At 35.8% G+C, this 23,936-nt stretch overlaps 1 protein-coding gene across 5 annotated transcripts in view; it reads right to left on the reverse strand.

The window, feature by feature from the left end:
- Chi (LIM domain-binding protein 2 Chi) overlaps positions 1 to 23,936 on the reverse strand; it is a 111,362-nt gene that overhangs the window by 32,961 nt on the left and 54,465 nt on the right. For 3 of the 5 annotated variants that reach the window (XM_067095273.1, XM_067095268.1, XM_067095272.1), the window contains 2 exons: positions 22,532 to 22,655; positions 10,087 to 10,128 (listed from right to left, as the gene is read on the reverse strand). In XM_067095273.1, coding sequence (XP_066951374.1) covers positions 10,087 to 10,128; positions 22,532 to 22,655 — 166 coding nt within the window. The remainder of the gene's footprint in view (positions 1 to 10,086; positions 10,129 to 22,531; positions 22,656 to 23,936) is intronic. The other 2 variants (XM_067095271.1, XM_067095270.1) reach the window with 1 other exon arrangement.

Raw genomic sequence — 23,936 nt, forward strand, 5'->3', positions numbered from 1 at the left:
AAAATAAAAATGTTCACAAATAGTGAAAAAATGAGGAAGGAAGAAAAATCGTGAGACTGGAAAAACATATAAACAGAGAAAATGGAGAAAAAGTGAAGAAGGGTAGATGGACAAGACATGAGATGTACAAAATATATGAACAATGACAATATTGAAACTAAAGGTGCACAGAAATGAATAATGGGACACTGGAGTCTGCAGGGTTTTTTTTAAAAACCAATATATGAAAAGACTGAATACAAACTCAGAAGATTATGTTGTGACAAAGGAACCAGCAAAAACTGTGACCTCCGAAGAGGCCACGAGAGCCTTTGAAAGATGGAAAGTGGAAAAGCTCCAGGACCATCAGGAATAGCTAAAATTTGCAGAATTCTGCAGAAGATCCATTCACTAATGAGTTGAAAAGTTTAAGTTAAAAATGTGACAAAGGAACTGTGAAACTGAAGAGTCAAAACAAGTATGACAAGAATAATGCAGTATACACAGTAGAGGCACATGTAGTAAACTGATAAAATCTATACTGTATAATAAAGTTGCCTGGGCACAGCATACTACAAAAATATTGGAGAAAGTAGAAATAAAGTAGAAAAGTAAATGTTGATAAAAACCATGACTGGAAAATTTTTTGTTTGGTTTTGTCAGAAAAATCAATGTCAGTCTTCATGACATGGGAATCATATGACAAGTGGAATAAAAGAAGGATATTTTACTATATTTATAGGTCTTCAGAAATCATTTGGCAAAGACTACCAAGACAAGCAATTTAATGTTCACTACAAGAGCAATGGATACCAAAATAAGAATCACTAAGTTGATGATGTTCCATACCATAACACAATTATTAGAGTGATAAGTGGCAGTTATATTAGTTGCAATTAAGATATATGTGTTCAGCAATTTGAATTTGAATATTACCTTGCAAGAGGGTACTTTGTACAACACCCATTCATCTATCAGGACTCAGCAAAGTCCTTTACTGTTTATTGAAGAAGGAAACTATAACGGATTCCAAAAAGGAAGGCTCCTGGGAGCTACTATATGCGACTGACCTGATATTAACAACAGAATCATCGGAAAAGGCATTAGAAATGTTCTAAAGACAGAAAAATGGAAAGGAGAGAGAAGACTGGAAACTAATATAACCAAAAAGCTTATGGTAACTGGAACTGAAATACAGTAACACACTTATGAAAAGTGGTTGTGAATTGATGTGGGAGATGTGAGGGTGAACTCATTATTGTGTACTGAATATAGCAGCTAATGACTGCAAAATCTTGGTGTGGAAGGGCAAGTCTTGGAAGAGGCAGACTACATATTCCTGTTGCCTAGGGGGCATACTGTGGTGCAAGTACTGAGTGGCTAACAAAAAAAAATTAGTAGTAACAGCCTGGGTGAAGAGGAAAGAGACTGCTAGACTACTAGTAAATAATAATATCCCATTAGTAAGCATACAAAATTTTTATGATGCATCCTAAAGGCCTGTACTAGTCTATGTATCTGAGGCATGGCCACTAACAAAAAAGAAAGGGGGTTGTCAGATTTTGAAGTGTGACTACAAAATGCTTCGAGTCGTGGCTGGTAAGATCATACAGTCATACAAATTCATGGGTTGCTGACAGATGCCTATGTTTAGCATCTGGAAAATAGACTAAGATCAGGACAAAAGTGAAGAAAGCCCAAGCATTGAAAAAGAGTACAGATGAAGACCAAATAAAATGGAAACTCAAGCAGAAAATGAAAACTGTAAAAGACAGTGGAAAAAACTCAGCATCTACTGTAACCCCATATAGTAAAAATTTAACAGTGTGGTGATGATGATGATGATGATTTAGGTTCTAATGAGAAATTTTAGTTTCTAATGTATGGAAAACTAAACTAATAAATGTTTAACAAGGTGATGAATAATCTGTACCTCCACATTTAACCACTGCTTTCTTCTCAAAGTAATAAAGTACAAAAATTGCTATAAATACAGCTCCTGAATAACAAAAATAGATCCTAGTTCTCTATCAGCTTTATACTTCTAATGAAACTAATTAGAGGCTACTGTTATACAGTACTGGTAAGAGATGACAGCCAACTTATTTAGTAAAACATTTTTTATCTCTAACAGTATTTATATTTAATAGATACAAACCACTGTTTTACACATGCCATATCTGGTCTCTGAATTACTGTCATATGTCATGAGACTATAAAAGGGAAAATGACATAACTTTGGCCTCAACGCCACGGCTTTACAAGAAAATAAAATTACCAATATACCAAATCTGGTGGTATTACTGGTACTCTTGCAGAAAGGTTGGTACAGTATAGTATTTCATTGGTCATACTTCATAAGGAATGTACTGTAAGCATAAATTTTAAGCATCTCAAATGAAATTTTAGAAGTGGAGGTCACTTCTTCAACTTGCAGAAGTGAGAGTTTTAAGGAATCATTTTAAGCTTTCCATATGACGCTTCCATATAACAGATGAAAGGAAGAATGGCAATAGGAGAGATATAACACGTGTAAGTGTTTGTAGCCTCTGACCTTTGGTACTGAAGATTATTTTGCACACAAACATTATACTTCAAAATTTCTTTAAATATATTTTTTAATCTTCCTTTTAAAATCTCTATGGTAAGATGCTATTTCACAGTGTAAAAGGAGTATTAGTTTTTTGATGACCAAAATAAACAAGAGATAATGTTGAAGAGAGCAAGAAAGAAGACCATGCTACGTGGAAGAGGAACTTTAGACGGTAGAACATTTCTGCTACCTTGCAAAATATTGAAATGTACCTTGCAAAATATTGAAATGTAAGACTGGTATAAAAAAAACAACCTACATACAAGCAAATGTAAGAGAATTGTATTTTTCGGTGCTTCAGAATATAACACTAACATAAAATTAGAAATTGTGAAAAAGGGTGAATACAAAAAGCAGAGATGCGTGGTTAGACTAAACTGAGAATCTCATACAGTACTGTATTACAAATGAGGAGGCTCCTTGCAAAAATGCAAGTAAGTGCTGAAGAGAACCAGTTAGTCAAATAAGTGGAATATACAAAGTAGCAAGATGAAAGACCATGAGAAAGGGCACATGAAAAAACCTTAGTAGGTGGGAATTCAAGAAGGAAGTTCTCAAGACTGAAAAGTGAAGAGAGCTCAAACCTCTCACACTATAAAAAAAAACCTGAATAAGTTAATAATGATGGCGAGGCCCAACTCCAAATATGGCATGCATAGTTTTAGCTCATTTGATGGTCAAGAAGGCAAAAGCAATTCCCTGGATGGCCTGGAGTGATCACTCGAGTTGTTTGTCTCTTGTTGCTGAAGCATGGGGAGTAGAGGTGCACCCCCCACCTTGCTGGTGGTGATAGGGAGCTTGTTCTCCACCACTACTGAGAGGGAGGGGGGAGGGTTTGTCTCCCACATGAATTGCCATGCTGGACGACTGGAGCTTCCCACACCTTCTTCCATTCTTTTAACAACTCGAAAAATTCTTTCTTGCCCTTCTGGATACCCTGGAGCAATCACTCTTGAGTTGTCTGTCTCTTGTAGCTGAAGCGGGGGAGTAGAGATATGCTCTCCCTCCCCTTGTTGGTGGTGGGAGGTAGTTTATTCTCCCCTACTACTGAGAGGGTGGGAAAGCATTTTTTTCAAAAAAGATTTGCCATGCTGGGTAACTGGAGCTTCCCATGACCTATTTCATTCTTTTAACTCAAAAATTTCTTTACTGCACCTTCTAGTCCTCATCAAATGTCCAGATTAAAGAGAGAGGGAGGGGCAAAAAGAGAATGGCAAGAGCTCAGGGCTAAGGGAGCTCTCCTTACTAGAAGATGCTTCCTTCTTCTTCTTCCTCCTCTATCTCTTCTCATACAGTTAACACTGAGGCGATTGCCACCCCACACGTGTCACCTGGCATCTGTAGAACATTCAGTTCCCCTACAGGAGATGCATCAGGAATGAGGGTTGGCGCTGATACGTATCAAACTCATTACAAGGCTTATTACACCCTGAGCAACAATGAACTTGGGCTTTTCCTCTACACTTAAACATCAACAAGGGGCAAGCACACATCCCACACAGAAAAGTATAAAATCACACTGTTCTCTCACTATGAACCACCAGTACACACAAAATGCATTTATCTTAGCACTGTTAAGCATAATAAATTTATACATACATTTACGCTGACCAAAGCACTTTGAGCACACAAGGTCACCAGTACATAACAATAGCATGCACAGAACATACCTTACATACTCAAGCAAGGCCAGAAAAACATGGTAAATGTGGGTTAGCAGGAAGTGGGCATCATGCCCGAAGCCTACCTACATTATTCTTTTGTTTTTCTTTGTACATGGCTGCTCAGTGCATGAACAGTAAGGGACTCTATATATGAAAGATGAGTTTGTATCCCCATAGGACAAATAGCTTTTTTGGATTAATAAAAAAGCATTCTCTTCTTCCCAACTACAAGTACATACATAATGCTCTCAACAGGAGTTCAGGGATTAGGGGGGGAAAAGGGTCATCAACTGATGAAAGACGACTGGCTGTGTAACACGATATTTGGGATACATATACTATCTCATCTATTTCATTACCACTAAGTGCTAATGAAGTGTATTCTAACCTCTGTGATCCAGCAAACTCATTAATCTGGCACCTTACAGGTCCCAGTGATGCTGGATTAATGATTAACTAATATATAATTCCCTACAGCCACCCTGTTGATACAAGTTCAAAGGAGCAGTCACAAAATTAGAGGAAGAACTTTTCAATAACTTAGTACAGTACTACAAAACATAGTAATATTTAAGCCTTCAGACCTTACAGTGTCTGTAATATTTAAGCCTTAAGACCTTACAGTGTATCAAAAGAATGGTAGTGGACATTGCATGCAACAGAAAATCCCAATTTACACATATTACTTGGTACTGTATGATTTCAATATCTAAAGCTTCCTCTGGGTGGATTATTATTATCATACAGATGTTTAACCATACCCCTGCACAAGGAATAATACAATTCTCTGATCTACATATTTTAACAATCCATAGGAGCACTGTAACAATGCCTAGAGGTAACCAAACTAAGAGTTTCCTTCAGGGTAATCATTGAAGCAGACTATCTGCAGCCAAAAGGAAGTCCTGGACATCCACTATGTAACCCATGACAGAGAACCCCCTGCAATATTCCTTATAACAGAGAGAGAGAGAGAGAGAGAGAGAGAGAGAGAGAGAGAGAGAGAGAGAGAGAGAGAGAGAGAGAGAGAGAGAGAGAGAGAGAGAGAGAGGAGAGAGAGAGAGAGAGAGAGAGAGAGAGAGAGAGAGAGAGAGAGAGAGAGAGAGAGAGAGAGAGAGAGAGAGAGAGAGAGAGAGAGAGAGAGAGAGAGAGAGAGAGAGAGAGAGAGAATATATACTTTGATTTTATCTGTATGGCATATTAAGGACAATCCCAATTAAACCAAAATTAATGAAATGTAAAGGCCAAATTATAATTTACTGGTTCAGTCATTCTTACACATCTATATGGTAAACACTGTTCAAACTACAGCATATAAAAAAATAAGCTAATGTCCTAGCCATATAAAAAATAGTCTGTCTATGGCCAAATGTGAGTAAATGTACCTTCTCTAATATAATAAGTACTATAATAAACTTTGTGAATAAGTTGTCAAGCTCATTAACTTCATAATTCTAGATGAGCAAATTCCCTTACCAAAAGGAACTCTCTCATAGAACTTATGTGCATGTTCTCAAAAAGTGTGTGTGTGTGTCCCACCGATCAAATTTCAATCTGCTGGTGATACGTACATTTTTGGGTAACACTTTTGCAAGAAAGAGCCTGACCACCTCTGTTATAGCTCTCACTTTATTGCTCAGTCCAGTCATTCTCAAACTGGGTGCAATGGCATCCTGGGGTGTCACAGACAGTGCCTAGGGGTGCCGCAAGATTGTCATGAATTTTGCCTTGGCTAGATCATTTCGATGAACATTTGTATGAAAAAAAAAAAGTTCGCAGACGTCTTCATATAATTATTATCAGTGTGTATACACTAATTTTGTTTGTAAAGTACATTTTTCCATGTGCGGTGTGTTGAATTTGGTTTGAGTATGGATAATAATTTTATTCATTAAATAAGTTAATTCATGCGATATGGTGGGATGGTGGAGAAAGGGTGCCACAGTAATGATTACTTTACTTAGGGTGCCATCAATAAAAAAAGATTGAGAACCACTGGCTTAGTCTAATGCAATGCAAACCCTTCACCAAATTCAAGAATAATTTTTTCTCAAGAATAATTTTTTCTTGTTTTATTATTTTACCATCAATTTTACCTAAACTTATATTGTCAATTGTAGTTATGAATTTGATAATTTCAATGTCCTCCAATAATGAGAGTTTGAAGTTTTCAAGATGTCTTTTTGCAAAGAGTGAGTGCCACTTCACTAAACTGTCTAGCCAAGAATACATACTACTGTACTATATGCCGTTTGAAAAATGGTGTTGTTCACTTGGGTGGGCATGGCACATTTAACAAGGGGAAGTTGTAGATGATGGTCACACACATCTCTGTTTCTGTACTGGCTTATTTGCATTCACCACTTTTCCACCTTGTTTTTCTTAAAGCTCTCTAAACCTAGCTAGTGCTTTAACTGTTTTCCACAAAGCTGTACATCTTTCATAGCTATTAGCAAAAGAAAACCTCTTCATCAATCTGCATATCAGTGGTGTATTTTGCAGACAAAACAGTAATCAATAACTTATTGGCTTCTGCTAAAAAGAACCCACATTACACATGCTATGGATGTTGGCCATATCAGTTATTTTTTTTATTGCTTTAAGGGACACGAGTCCCTAAAACGGGTCCCTAAATGAAGTAATGGTGGTGTTTGAGGACAAGGAGTCTGACCTGGATACTTGTAGGGAATGGACTGCTGAATCTTTATAACTACCCCTCTCAAGTCATCAATCCACAACCAAGCTCTACTTTAGAGTAATGCTTCTGTTACCTTGGAGCATGATTTGCATTGCTTATTCTATGGGGGAGGCTTGATTTCCCAGAGTTGGAGAAAAAAAAAATGCAATGTTTTTATTGTTGTTTTGATAATTGTGCACTCTATGGATTAAGCAAGGGAACAAAGTTTAAGGCTTACAATACCATGGTGTAAGTGATAAGGCACATCTCAAGATTTAAGAATACTGTACTGGTTATGTGGCCACCACCTGTGGTAAGGCAACTAACTGTGGCACTTATGAATCATTAATTACCATAATGAGTAGCACGCTTACGTGGCCTATGCACAAAGATAACTAAAAAACTTGATGGAATGTCTCCTTTGAAGAGAAAAATTAGTCAGATTAGAAAAAACCTAAAGGCTTTTCTACTATGAACAAAACCCTTAATAAATTGGTGCTATATACTGTACAGGAATTCTCTGTACACAATTTAAATGTCAATAATAGCTTTTTTTTTTTTCAACCATACTTTTAGGTGATAAAACGTTTGCATCTTTAACCAAAGAAATATATTGGTTCATGCCCTAAATGATTTTTCTTCATGAAGGGCTTGGCTTTTCTTTACTATTGTAATTAACACCTGTTTAAAAATTCTGAAAGCTCCCCATCCCTCAAAGTAAAAGCTCTAAGATGGGACCAAACAGTAGTGTTGTGCAGCCAGAGACCCCTGTGAGTCATTAAGACAAGGGGAACAACTTTAAAATACTGAGTTTCTAATAATATTCTTTGTCTAGAGTAAATCACCTTCATAACCTGTTCATTTCGATGAGGTCGTTTAAAATTTCCTACGTTCACAAACCCATCAATGACCCATCTCTTAGGGAATAAGTCATTAAGTACTATACCCACCATTTCCAGTCTATGATACAGAAAGCAACTTTTCAAGTACAAAATTCATACAGTACATATATGTTCATAAAAAAAGTTTAATTACATGTCCTGTAAATAAATAATTACAAGTATACAAGTTCCAAACTTGAACTAGAATGTTCATACTACAATACAGCAGTCCCTGGCTTCCATCTTGGACACATTTTTCAACTCTGGTAATTTTTGCTCATCTGCCCAACTTGTATCAATGCTTAGAGCTCAGGATTAGTCATGTGCAAGCATTCATGGTGTACAGAAGTTTATAAAAGCTACCTACCAGTATTGCTTTTCTCTTCTTTTTCCTTGTTCTGGTGTATGAAGTTCAGTGAATGCGCTTCAAAGCATAAAAGTAGTGCTGCTTGTAAATCTGCCCAAAAATTAGGGTGCCATCTGCCTGCTTATAAATTAACTAGTACAGGAATCACAAGATCCCCTGTTATATAATTTTTTTATTTGGAACATTGCTTTTGTCTTAATAACAAACCCATCAATGACTTATCATTTACTGTATTACATCCACTGACATACCATGAAGGTGTCTTAGCTTGTCCAAGTGACTTCTTACAGAAACAAACCTTTTAAAAGTTGTTCCTCTTGTCCTCATGACTCATGAGGGTCTAAAAGTTGCACATCACTGCTTTTCAGTTTTATCTTGGAAGTTATATTGCTTTTCAGGAGGGCATTTCCCTTCTGAATCATTAGTCAGGGGCCTTAATTCTAACAGTAAAGAAAAGCCATGTCCTCAGGGAAAATAACAGATGTACAAAATGCAGAGAAAACATGCAATGTGGAAATCAATGAAGTTTTAGTGTTTAAGCTGGCACAAAACTTTCAAGAGACAAAACTGTACACAATCCTTTCACGGCACAGTGCGCAACAGCACCTTATGATTGCTGAAGTTTCTACAACATGAGTAATGTTTTGACTACTTAAAAGCAAAGGAAAACTAATTCCTGTCATGATGCTGTTCACCAAGGAACCTATTTGTTTTGATAAAAGAAACTCCATAAGCTTCTGACATCCCAGAACTTCCAAGTCACCTAGAACTCGTCAACCTCCTTATGTATTGTCTTTAGATCTACAGCTAAAAATATATCACTCACTTAATTTCATCTCCTTGCGTAGGCCATGTAATTTCTTCATCATCAGTTTTTTATATGAAAAATGTCTAGTAACCAGGAGAGAGAGAGAGAGAGAGAGAGAGTGTGTGTGTGTGTGTGTGTGTGTGTGTGTGTGTGTGTGTGTGTGTGTGTGTGTGTGAGAGTGTGTGTGTGTGTGTGTGTGTGTGTGTGTGTGTGTGTGTGTGTGTGTGTGTGTGTGTGTGAGAGAGAGAGAGAGAGAGAGAGAGAGAGAGAGAGAGAGAGAGAGAGAGAAATTTTTCTTAGATATACAAATATGTAATACAATATATTTTTTTTTTTACTAAATTATGTATTTGTACTGCTGTATTATGTCTATACTGTAGTTAAAAATCAAAATGGTACCATATATGTACTGTATACTACTGTTTGCTGCCTCACACACAAATTCACACATGCGTAAAAAAGCTTAGGACCAATTCCTCGCATATAAAGGGTGACAACTGTATTAACCTATGGAAGAATGCATTTTTCCACTGAAGCAATTAAGTGAGAACTGTGGGTAGTTAGACTGGGTATTCCAACTTGTGAGGTAGGTCTTACCTGCCATCTAATAACTATTTCACTGGTAGAGAGGTAGTATTCAAAGTTAGGCCTTTCTATGACCAGCAATAAAGTCACCAGTGAAATAAATTTCAAATTTTTTTTATATACTTATGAGTACAATAACAGGGTTAATTTTAATGTCATAAAGTTCCCAGAAGGAGAATCTATGCTAAGAAGTTGTTTTAGTACTGCACAGAAAGAAGACTTGGTATTGAAGATAAACCTGCTCCAGTCAGTCATTTTCTTTACAAACAAACATTAAAACTACAATGTAGTGTAAATATTCGTCTACAGGAATTGGTTACCTAGTTCCAATTTGGTGTAATAGCAAAATTAACAAAAGTAAGAAACTCTATGAAGTGCTGAATGACTGTGACTGTGCAAACAAGGTTGTATCACATGTTGCGTGTTAGTAGCAGTTACAGTAGTGAAGGTGGCAAAAGGATGTGATAACTACGTGGTTAGTTGTATTCAACATTACAAATGAAACGGCTGTTAAGGTGGGTCCACCACATACCTCCATCGGCACCATTTTTACCATTTGCTTGATTAGCTGCACCTATGACAAACAAAACACAGCTGATCACATCCACATAAACAACATCATAGGGAATGACATCCCTCTTCCGGGCCTTAACTCAAATGCATCCTCTTTCCCTAAATTGTTTCTATAAAAAAAAAATTGCAACCAGCCTTCCATCATATGGAAAACCATTTCAACTGTGAGACCACACCATTAGCGTGTACTACAGGTTTACTCTGCCAAAAGCATGTACTACAGGTTTAATTTTCCTGATTTCAGGCTAGATTGATTCATGTCTTAACATGCCTTTTCCATTACTATACTCACTAGAAGAAACTTGTAATATTAGAACTTTAAAGAGTACAGTATTCACTCCTCATTCAAAATCCAATCCTTAAATGCAATGTCATTTTTAAACAATGCCTGAACATGCAAAAACTATAATCAAATGACAGCAGATTAATTAAAAGTTTCACTAAAATACTGGAAAGATTGATTATTTAAGTAACCATAATATTTATCCATCTGACTAAAATCCCTTATTTAACAGGCACAGAAAGTAATCCCATTAAACTGAAATAAGCAAATATTGCAGAGAACAAAAGTTCTCATAATCTGTTCTCTATATTCAGACCCTATGTCTACTTAAAGCATGAGGTGAGCCCCGGATGAGAGATGCAAGAGTGATTATAAATGGGTACAGAAAGGGGGACGGGTTGTGAAATACTCAAAAGGATGGCCATTGTAAAGAGCTAAAAACAGAATAAAAAAAAAAAAGAACAAAGAACAGAAAGACAAAACAATTAGTTGTTAAAACATGTATTTACACAATGCTGCCTCTTTGATTGCAAAAGCCAGGCTGCATTTTGGGGTTAATAGCAAATAAACATAATGGCAGAGCAATTAAATAAGATATGAAAATTACACTATTTACAGCCACAGCAAAACAAGAAAAACTTGAAGTTACATTATTAATAATTAACCATGCAGAGTATTGTAATTAAGAAACAACTTACTCAGAATCACAACATTGAAGCTATAAATGGTACACTGACACTGATAACGAATACATTTATAAATAAGACTACTTTACCACATGAAAAATCATATGATTACACACAAGGCTCTGTGATGATTATTCTATTGATAATTTTGATTCCGCACTAACTAACAATTAAACACAGGTGCATAGACAAACAAAAGCTATCAATCCCCCGCAGCATACAGACCATCCCCAAATATAAAAACTAAAAAAAAAAAAAGCCAAAAATGTTTTTTAACACAAAACATTTTTTTCAAGCTAATTTATTAATCATAAACAGGCATTGCCTTATTTCCATGAATACAGACACACCAAGGAATACCAACATATTTTTAAAGACTGAGAAAGCCCAACTGCTCCTCACTTTTTTGTGTGGCAGGAAATCCACATCCATTCAGAGGGGAAGGAAGAAAGGTACTCACTACATGTTTAGTATGAAAAACCACGTTGTGTGTTTAAAACATCATTAATTTCAAATCTTAAGTCAGAATTATGGAGAACAGCTAGCAAATTTTTGTAACAACAGGGATCAGAAGTCAGTCTGTGGGAAAGCGACACGGTAAGGTCATGGGTATAAAAAATAATAGGTTGTACTTTATACACAGCTTCCAAGAGCACTCCCCAACAACTAGTGGTGCAAAGGCAGGTACCCCCAAAAAGCCATGCCTTGAGAAAGTGCTAGAATAGTGACGAATAGGAAAGAAAGTTAAGACAATATAGATGAACAAGAGGATAAAGTTCTGCTCCCATCCATAACAAATGATCCACTTGTGACCACTAGATGCAACCATAAAACAACCAAAGGTTTACAGGAGTGAAGTCTCGCATAAAATCTTATAAAATTTTTTCCATTAATAATGGATGTCAATTCGAACGAAAAATTGGGCTAAAAGTTGTTTTGTACAAGGAAAAATCTGCCCCGTAAGTGGACTTTTGCTGGGTTTAAGGACAAAAAAGACACATGGTTAAAACACTGATGGGATTAGGCATGTCTGGTGCGCATGTGTGGGGTTCCTAGTTGAACAAAGTGGTGCTCGGTTTACCCTTAGCTGTTGTTTAAGGGACAACTCTGCCAAATTGTCTGTGTTTCTTGGTGTTATTTTTAGTGATTATAGCTCAAAAGCACTAAGTCAGTGTGGATTCTAAGGAGGTTAGAGATGACAGACAACCAGAAAGAAAAGCAGAGAGGAAAACAACTGAGGATGTTCCCAGCTCATCAATGGGGGGGAAATCCAGTTTCCTTGAAAAATATCACCCTGATAAAGCTGTAGCAAACCAGGTTATAACCCTGCTGAATGACAATACTATCTCTCACTTTAGGAATATTTTAAAATGCGGGCACAAACAAGCATCCTTGGACAAGTCCTGAGTGAGACAGACACAAAGTGTGTCTTAAAAAGGAACCAGCAGAAAGTGACAAAAAATAGAAACAATCCAAGATGCACAGTTGCCTGCTGTTTTTATGGAGAAGGGACTCCCCTTCCAAACAATAACATCTCTCCTCTTCACCTTACTCACCACTTACCACATATGCCATAAACTCTCCCAATTCTCAAGTGAGAACAAGTTAACATTGTTTTGTATCTTCTCTATGCAACACTTGTTAAATTCAAGTTATGCTGCTTTTACTTGTTGTATTTTTGTAGGTCTGGAAAGGATTAATCTAATTCCATTATTTCTTATAGGAAAAACTTGTTTGGTTTAAGGAAATTGCAAGGACAGCCTTCTGGAACAATTAAGTCTCTTAACCAAGGTATGACTATAACGGTAAAAGGGCATCTCCACTATCCTGCTCAAAGTATGGTAACAAGTCCCAAATTATGCAAACAGCCCAAAGATGAGGAAGACAGATGAGAAAGAACCCTCCTTCCGAGTGATAGGATGACAGTATGTAAAATTCTTCTCCTTAGCCAAAATTTTTATTATTATTATAATGACATGCCTAACTACAACCCTCGTTGGAAAAGCAGAATGCCACAAGCCCAAGGGCCCCAAGAGGGAAAGCAGCCCAAGAATAATACAGGAATTGACAAGTAAAGAAACTATAACTGGAAAAAATATGATAAATAATTACAAATAAGATATATCAAGGTAAAATAAAGACAGATAAGATACACAACTAAGTCAGACTATGTCAGCCAGCTCCTCAAAAGATTATTTTTTGGTATTGAAACTTTGCTGGCCAAGATGGCAAGGTGAGAGCCAAGGCATCATCTATAATACCTGCTCCTTCACAAATGAAACTGGAGAGGGAGACAAAGACAAGCTCGGAAGTGGGAGAGTCTGAAGACGCACTGACAGATCCTCAGAGTAAAGTGCTTATATGAACTCTTCTGTGCAAAGAGAAACCACTGATCAACTGACCACAGGTAAGCTGAGGCAAACACTGCTGACCCTGGCAAGATGTACGACCGGCAAAGATGCAAGGGTCTTTGTTGAATGGAAGACATAAACAAGCTACAAGCTCAGCCATTATCTCAAAGGATTCTAAAACCTTCAAGGTATGCATTTTTAATAATTTAAAGAAAAACACTTTATTGTCTTTCTCCTCTCTTGGCTCCTCCTCCAACTAGCCAGACTTCCTGCCAGCTTTGCTTCAGCTTCTTCAACAAAACTCTTCTAGTGCTCCAAGTCTTAATGACACTTTTTTTCTGAGGTTGCTTCTTTTAACTGAGATTACATAGGTTCTCCATCTCAGCCTTTCCTTAGCACTTAATGAATGGGAATCATCATATGATGATCTATAATAGGGTTTTGAATAACGGACAGGCCAGCTCACATGAGTATTAATGTTATGCGCCATACGACTTGGATGAATTCAGCAGGAAAGATGTTCATAGCACTTCAATGGTCCATAAATGACTTACGGCAACTGTAGTAGCTCAGCACAGGAAAGGGGGATCAGTGTGCCTTGGGACTTGATGGGGTAATGTATTGCCCCTCTCTATCCCATGACGTCTTTTCATTTATTTGCTCATAAATATACCCACGGATTGCTGTTGGTTTTATTGCTTATCTTTTATGATAGTATGTCAGCCATAATTGAAATTTTGCAAAGAAATATTAGAAAAAACAGGTATACCTCACAAAAAAGTTACTGCATCTCCCCATCTCAGTAAATCTTGAAAATATTTTACAACAAATATACTCAGAATTTATTACTGATTTCAGTTCTTATCTGTTATGATATTGTGTGAGCTGTAATTATAATTTTACAAAATAAAATAAATTTGAAAAAACATGTATAACTTGGTAAAATTAGCATATTTTTACGAGTGTCTTGTTAAAGAGGCGCCACACGGGGTTGTAAATGGTCACTTTCAACTTCCCGTGGAAGGTCGGGGAAAATTTTTAGAATTGTTTTTCTTACATCATGTGCATTTGCATATCTTCCTCTTTCCATTGATATATTTTTTCTTTAAATTGGCCATTCTTAAAGTTTGCCCAGTCAGGGGGTGTGTTTAATATATATTTAGCCCATCCCTTGAGGGTTAAGTGATGCCACTATGAATATACTCTACTACCCTGGTTATCAGCTGGTCTAGGTCCTAATCTTCCTTGTATTTGTTACCAAGGCCCATAGCCATCAGTTTCTGTTCGTCTAGATCGTTTCTCTCATCGCACCCCAAAACTGGTACAGGAAAAATGAAGTCTTTTCATCTTCAAAGCCCTCCTAAGAGCCAAGCACTTGTTGACCATCAATATCATGGCCATGCTTTGTGCTCTGAGTGCTATTACCTAAGCACTCAGGGCACATTACCAAACATCGGTATATATTCTCGATCATTGCACTGTTTAACAAAAGGTCTTTGAAGAAAATCTGATCACTGAAGTTTATTTCTTCCAAGAATATCTTATTAAAAATCATCTGGAAAACAACTTAACCACCACTGGAAACCATTTTCATCCACTTCCACTGGCCTCTAAAATAATCATGTTCTTACTTTTGTCTTAGTGATTCACTGCCAGGTTTTACCATTACTACCTTAAAAAATAAACCCACCCTTACTTTGATCCACTGATAAGAACAAAATCTGAAAGCTATGGAACATCCACATTAGCCAAGATAATTAAGACTGACACTAATGAAAAACACTTAAAACAGAAAATTAAAAAAAAAAAAAAAGTAGTCTAACAAGAGCAACCTATTAACCCTAACCTAGTAACTCAGAATTAAAGAAAAGACAAGTGTCTTCAAGCTGGGATTTCAAGGAAAAAGTCACTTACATTTTTATCAATGCAAATTCAATAAAAGCATCAAATACCCAAATGGGAAGTTACAGAGTGGTGGTCACAACTGATATGGTGCTGGCATAAGAATGTCTTCAAACATCAGAAATAGTAACAATAAAAATAAAAAGTGCAACCCCTTATTGTAATCAAGTAAGTACATCTTTTATAGTGAACAAAATTACTGAATCTTTGTCAACCGATACTAACTAAATTAAGTAAAATGTACTTCATATAATCCATCTCATTCCTGAACCTGCCTTACAATATTCAGAGCAACTACTAATACAAGGTCCAATGATAAGTCCGTACATACTGTAGATCCAAACAATTACCCACCTAGTTCCTTTTAAAATGCTTTATCAACTATCCATCTTATCTTCACATTTCACCTTACATTAATACTGTAAAGTAAAATTTCCTGAAATTACGCCTCTCTAAGTTGGATTCACAGCCCTGTCTGAATTTAGGGTGCCTCAGAACTGGAAACTTATAAATTATGCAATATGGAGATACATATGCACACAAATAAAATAGTGTATACTTAACCCTTAAACGCCTACTGGACGTAACATACGTCGACTAAAATTGTCTATTGGGTGCCAAGTGGACGTACCGTACGTCGACTACAAAAATTTCAACCTTCGGTCAACTTTGACTCGACGAAATGGTCGGAAAATGCAATTATAAGCTAAAACTCTTACATTCTAGTAATATTCAATCATGTACCTTCATTTTTGCAACAAATTGGAAGTCTCTAGCACAATATTTCGATTTATGGTGAATTTTTAAAAAACTTTTTTCTTACGCCAGCGTGGTAACTCGACCGAAAATTTCAGAAATTCTTTCGTCATTTTGTCGTAATTTTGCACTGTTCTATATTAGCATTACATAAGTTTTATATATGAAAATGTATGCGCAATTTCATGTACAATAGAACAGAAAATAACTCATGGTTGTAGCTTTATCAGTTTTGAAATATTTTCACATAAATCACGATAACTGCCAAAATTTCAACCTTCGTCAACTTTGACTCGACCGAAATGGTAAAAACGCAATTGTAAGCTAAAACTCTTACATTCTAGTAATATTCAATCATTTACCTTCATTTTGCAACCAATTGGAAGTCTCTAGCACAATATTTCGATTTATGGTGAATTTTGAAAAAACTTTTTCCTTACGTCTGCGCCAGAAATTCTTTAAATCACGTTGTCGTAATGTTTGCACTGTTTTATATTAGTCGTTACATAAAGTTTTATATATGGAAATGTGCGTAATTTCAATTAGAATACAACAGAAAATAACTCATGGTTGTAGCTTTTATCAGTTTGAAATATTTTCATATAAATCACGATAACTGCAAAATTTCAAGCTTCGGTCAACTTTAACTCCTCGACGAAATGGTAAAAAATGCAATTATAAGCTAAAACTCTTACATTCTAGTAATATTCAATCATGTACCTTCATTTTGCAACAAACTGGAAGTCTCTAACACAATATTTCGATTTATGGTGAAAAAAAAAGAAGAAGAAGAAGAAGAAGAAAGAAAGAAGAAAAAAAAAAAAAAAAAAAAAAAAAAAAAAAAAAAAAAACCTTTTCCTACGTCTGCGCGTAACTTCGGCCAACATCTCAGAAATTCTTTCGTCAAGTTGTCGTAATGTTTGCATCGTTTACATTAGTCGTTACATAAACTTTTATATTTGAAAATGCGCAATTTCATGTACAATACAACAGAAAATAACTCATGGTTGTAGCTTTTATCAGTTTTGAAATATTTTCACATAAATCACGATAACTGCCAAAATTTCAACCTTCGGTCAACTTTTAACTTCGAAAAATGGTAAAAAAACGCAATTGTAGCTAAAACTCTTACATTCTAGTAATATTCAATCGTTTACCTTCATTTTGCAATAAATTGAAAGTCTAGAGCACAATATTTCGATTTATGGTGAATTTTTGAAAAAACATTTTCCTTACGCCTGAGCGGTAACTCGGCCGAACATCTCAGAAATTCTTTCGTCTGGTTGTCGTAATATTTGCACCGTTTTATATTAGTCGTTACATAAAGTTTTTTATATGAAAATGTGCGCAATTTCATGTACAATACAACAGAAAATAACTCATGGTTGTAGCTTTTATCAGTTTTGAAATATTTTCATATAAATCACGATAAACAGAAAAATTCGACTTTCGGTCAACTTAAACTCGACCCAAAATGGTCGAAAACTGCAATTAAAGCTAAAACACTTACAGTCTAGTAATATTCAATCAATTAGCTTCATTTTTCAACAAACGGGAAGTCTCTAGCACAATATTTCGATTTATGGTGAATTTTTGAAAAAACATTTTTTACGTCCATTGCGTTTAATTCATGCATCATTTTGTGATAATATTTTTCTCTGTGTTGCTTTGATCGTTTTACAATTTGTTATATACCAAAATCATCGCAATTTAGTGTACAATACAACTAAAAAAAATTAACTCATTAGCTTTAACTGTTGTGCTTACAGCGCGATTTGTATACAATTATATGAGTTTTTTTTTCGCTGTCATATATTCCAATATTTATATATGATAATATTTTTTTTTCATTTCTGATGGTTGCATACTAAACTTCAGGCAATGACAAAAAAAAGGAGCCAAAAATGAACTCTTAATCTTAAAAACTAAGCGTGCTGTTATTTTTTTAAACAACTTTTTTTCCGCTTCGGCGCTAACTCACCGAATGCCGCCGGCATACGGGAGACGTTTTTGTAAATAGAGGCTCGGCGTTTAAGGGTTAAAAACATTGCAATGTATGAAAGCTCAGAAACTGAGCTCTGGTCTAACAGAAAATTATACTAAATATTCCTCTAAAATTTTAACTAAATTTTTCTGTAAAACAGATTTTTATGTTCTGGGTAAACATATTACCATAATCCCTATATTATTCACTTCACCTATAATGTTCATTTTTTTGCTCATTTTTTTCAGTGTGAAAGGGAGCACACATCAACAAAAGGATTTGAATAAAAATGCAAATCATGTGGAATGAACGCTGAATACTTCAGAGTGGAATGGACGATATTTTCCAATAACCTCAGCTCAGTCATGCATTGCAAGTATGCCGACTACATTGAAAATGTTCTTTGGTGATTGACGCTGACGTTGAGAGGGGGGGAGGGTTAACGGGAGGGAATAATCACAAGGTTTTAGGTGAGAGTGGAGGGGAATTAACACATTAAACGGCTTTAAGTCATGTGGCTCTTCTTGCTTGTGAAAAATGTAATCTGAACTCCAGCACAATGTACTCTGTAGTGGAATTATTGGGTGTACCTTAGGCTTTGCTGGGCTCATGCTAGTCTGTTGTGCCTTTATAAGAGCACTAATGGAACTGCTATATGCTGAGCATGAGTTCTTATTTCTGAAGATCAAGTTAGATTTTATTTCATTTATGAAAGTTTGGTCTGGTGATTTGGCACTGGAAACGTCTGGTTATCCATTAGTACATGTTAAGAGATCATCAGTCAAGCATCAACTGCTATGAAAGGCTCGGAAATTGTAAAAATAATTCCAAAACTTAGTTACGATTGTTTTTCAAAATTTTCTCCAGTATTAAAATATTGTCTGTGATATGCAAGCCAATCAGCTTTGACAGCCATTCACTATACTGTACTGTATTTCTACAATAAATGAGGAAAAAATTGACTGGTCTACAAAATTTAATATTTTTCTCATCACTTTCCATTCTCACTTTCAAAGTTGCATTATGCAGAAATACCAATTTACTCATAATCATATATGGTGAAAAGTGATGCTTACTCTGTTCTATACATTAAGGTATAATGTACAATTTATATTTATATGTTAAAAAAAAAATAGAAAGTTTAGAGGGCTGTTTTTAAATTATTAAAAATTTATAAAAATTTTCATATTCTAAACAGTAACAGTAATAAAAATAACAATATATAACCTCAAGGTGAATATGCAGCTAATAAAGGTGTTTATTATAAAACTTGTAATAGTGTAAAGTAAAAATAAACAGCGTACTGTATGAATACAATTAATTAAAGAGAATGTGGTATTCTTGGGCACTTCACAGTTCAAACTACTACACCTATTTGTCCAGTAAGAACATAACCCTCATTACTTTTATTGTTTATTGTATGTCCTACAGACACAGTACTACAGTGTACATTGCAATGTACTGTTTGCAAAAAAGGAAAAATAACTACAAGCTTTAATGTGCAGTTTTTAAAATTGGAGAATGTTTGGTGTGTGCACAGGCTACATACATTCATGTGACACACAACATATGTACAGTACAGTACCATTTTGTAATATGTAATTCAACTACAATACAGTACTGTATTTTTCATGCCATACAGTTATTGAAATATTCTGTAATGTTATATACTGTACTGTATCAAGAAGTGATAACATAATAGTTTATTTTTTCTCTTGAAGGAAGGTAAGAGGTCTGACAGGAAGGTTGTGTACCAGGCCAGGCATGAGGAGCCTGAACTAAACATTCCTATGTAGTACTGTACTGTCAGTAAAACTTTAGAGACCGTACCGGTTCATGGGACTACAGTGAAGATGGCTGATGGTGAGTACTTCAGGGATTCTGAAGGATGGCTAGCGTGGTTTAAAATTCAGTTAGTGATTTGGAAGTTTCAAGATTTCAGAAGTATCTAGTTTTGGTTGACCAAGTACTTTGCATATTAGACAGTAAGTCTATAACACTGATGAAACTGGGTATTTTACCACTTTGCCCACCACCTAGCTGAGAAGTCTGAGAAGTAAACAGGCTGAAAGTTTAGCAAGCAATATTTGCTTGCCATGTGTTATACAGGCTCCTTAGATACCCGCATTCTGAAATCTGCAAAGTTTGGTACCATTCCTTAACTGATTTGTTCATAACCATTATTATTGTTAAAGTCTGACTTCAAACCCATTGCTGCATGGAAGTCATAGCTTATCACATGAGTATGCCTGGTATTCCTTAAAGTCTGTCAGTTTCTACTGCCCAGCAAGAATGGTGCTATTTAGTATGTCCTCTTGCCTCCTAGTATGACTTCTATCTTTCAATCAATGGACCAAGGTATTATTGTTGCAACAAAGAATTACTACTAATGAATGTTCTTGAATCAAGAGACACTGGTATACTATGTCAAACAGGTGCCTGACTTGGATATTTGTGGGGAATAATCTGAAGAATCTTTGGAACTATTCTAGCTGGATGAGGATGGCAGCAGTCTTAGAAATCAGACCATGTTCAATGAAGAGACTGCCACTGCTAGTGAGACCTCTACCTAGGATACAGATGACAACGATGACCTTAGACCTGTCATCTCCAGGTTTAACAAGGTCCAAGAACCACTTGGCATCATCCAGATCACAGGCCATCCAAAGTATGACAGAAAATGGTTAAATGATACTTCAGTTGACTCCCTCCTTGTCAGGCTCAAAGACTTCTTCAGGGGTGCTCCCAAACAGCATCCAAATGTATAACCATCAGTCATCTAGTGGTCCCATCTCAAGCTTCAGAACCATAAGCCAGTACACCTCGTGGTTCTGATCCCACAACCTTTACCTTCTTCGTCAGTCTGTTGAGTCACATGTCCCTTGGCCTGCATGTAAGCCAATACCATCATATCTACTCCTTAACCTGCCAGCACCTACAGACCACTTCAAGCACATGGAAGGTGTACTGCCTTTCTTAATGCCACAAGACACATGGGAATCGACATATGTACAACAAGATATCTAATTTCGTAAATGTTAAAATTAGTTTCCTGTGGCACCATCGTGAAAGAAGCATGAAAGAGAGAACAGGGGAGAAAGTACACAATGGTGAGAGAGAGAGAGAGAGAGAGAGAGAGAGAGAGAGAGAGAGAGAGAGAGAGAGAGAGAGAGAGAGAGAGAGAGAGAGAGAGAGAGAATCTGTCAATCACTTTGTGCACTCTATTCTCATCTAATCTAATGGTACTACAGTATTCACAGCATCAGCTGGGTGTCTGTTCCATGATAAGAGTCTATCCTAAATGTGAAAAGTTCCCAAAGTGTGCTGAAACTTTTCCATTTGTTGAATCTGCTTAGGGAACTAGAGGTATTTAGCTTTCTAACATTTTACTTATCTTAAATGTTTCTATCTACTGACTCCTTAATTAATGCTTGGGGAATTCTAGCCTCCTTTTGTGTCCAAGATGTCTTACCAATGATGTTAGTTAGTTGATCTTGCTTGTACTGCTTCTATCCATGTCTTTCCTCTGGGCTGTAGCCCAGAATTGGACAGCATACTATTTGTGGTCTAACTGATGCATTGTATAAGGTTACATATTTCATTGTTACTCTTAATTTTATTGATATTTATTGTAACCTAGTACTTTCTGGCCCTTCCGTTAAGTTTCAGTACATTCCTTGGAAGACTGTAAATCACTATGGATAAAGATTCTTATATCTTTCTTCTCATGAAAACTCTCTATCCCTTTACAGAGTGGTTGGGGGATGTATTATGCTACCTGCACTACAATCACTGTTTAGTCTTTTATGAAACTTGGGACACAGTATAATAATCATATGTATCTTTGAACAGACAGTTGAATGGCTCTGAAGTCCAGTAAAACACCACCTTATAATAGCTCCTCTTAAACTGTTTACCCTAGAAAATGTGTTTGGCAAGAAAGGTAAATAATAATAATAATAATAATAATAATAATAATAATAATAATAATAATAATAATAATAATAATTACATCATAATGACAAAATGATAAACTGCATGACAGTATAAATGAACCACATTGTGTGTTCTTGGTGACATTTATTAAATAATAATAGCAACCCCAAATTTCCCCACTTGAGCCTGAACTTTTTTTCTGCTGGACCACCTTTCCTATCTATTGAGTCCAAGTTAGCTAGTTTTCACTGTACATTATAAATCAAAATCGGTTTCTAGAATAAGGAATAACTAATAATAAACCATATATTGGTAAACAAACTCATCCATTAAAAATGTAGTCTAAATCACAATAAGTCTCCAAGATACAGTACATCACATACAATGCTGAGCATGAAAAAAAATGAGCCTTACAAATTGTTTGTGTAATCAAACAATTTTTCAATTTACATCCTATCAACAGCAAGACATTTCAGCAAAACTCATGAAGAATCATTCAAACCTACCTGGAGGTGCAACCATTCTCTGCCACTTTTGGAAGAGAGTAGTTTTGAGACAGTCACGTGGAGACAAAGCATATGCTTTGTGTCTGGACATCAGTTCCTGCATAGGCTCCAGTATAACGCATAACTGAAAAAGAAAAACACAAAACATGAAAATTTAAACCTGCAATAAAAGCCAACTGAAATAACAACTTGACTGTATTTCAAGATAAGGATCAATTTCTACAAGGGTCCACTATGTTCTTTATGTATTACACAGAGAAACTGAACCTGATTTTAACTTGATGGTCTGGTTATTAGTGGTATAGCATTAGTACAACAATCCCTCAATTATCCACAACCTGACATTATTCACAAACCCAAAATATACCTGTAATATACACTGTAATATGCATATATATATATACAGTATATATATATATATATATATATATATATATATATATATATATATATATATATATATATATATATATATATATATATATATATACACATATAATTTCATAAAAATTAAAAACCACATTCCATTGGTTGGTAACACTATGCAGGCATCAAGAAGTATTGGTAACACTGCTCACAGGCTCAGAAAGGGTGAGAGGGGAGACTGGGGAAAGTTTCCAGGGTAAGGGGAAAAGGGGGGGGACTGGAAATGCTGGCCGGGATGTGAGGGGACCAGCTGGCAGTGCTGCATGAGGAGAGAGAAGTGTTAGTAATGCTGCTCGCAGGAATAAGCACGAAGACAAGGGTTATTGGAGGGAAGGTGGCCAAGGAAGGAATTTCTAGGGAAGGCCATGTGGGATAGGTTGAGTGTTTGATTTCCTGTGAGCTTTTATGTTATGATTTCACATTTCATTATACATTTCATTAAAGGATATTAACTTGTAATAAAATAATCATGCAAAACACACAAGAGAGAGAGAGATGAGCAGCTCAACGTGTTGACAACATCTAGGAAAAAATTCCGAGATGAAATTTGCAATAAAAATATTTTCAACTGATATTTTACTGTGGGGGTGCCATGTCCTATGCAGGTAGATGTGCCATGCATCAACTTGACACTTAACCTTAGCTTAAAATTCATCGTTTTATAATAAAATATTTTTCACTGAAATTCTTGTAGATTTACAACTATACCTATTCGATCTGTGAAACAACAGCCTTCAAGGCTATGGGGTAACAATTGTTGAGTGGCATTTCATTTTTTGGAAGAATATGATTTTTTTTTTTTCTCATACAGACTCAATGATTGTTGTACATGATTATTTTATTACAAGTTATTTGATCATATCCAGCAGGCCATAGGCTCTATTACTTTGGAAAATTTAAGGATTACTGTTCTAATGACTTATTAGTTGCATTAATGTACAGTAAACTCCCCCGTATTCGCAGTCTCATGATTCGCGGA

The sequence above is a fragment of the Macrobrachium rosenbergii genome, chromosome 51 (assembly GCF_040412425.1).
Source record: "Macrobrachium rosenbergii isolate ZJJX-2024 chromosome 51, ASM4041242v1, whole genome shotgun sequence".
In the NCBI taxonomy this organism is placed as follows: Eukaryota; Metazoa; Arthropoda; class Malacostraca; order Decapoda; family Palaemonidae; genus Macrobrachium; species Macrobrachium rosenbergii.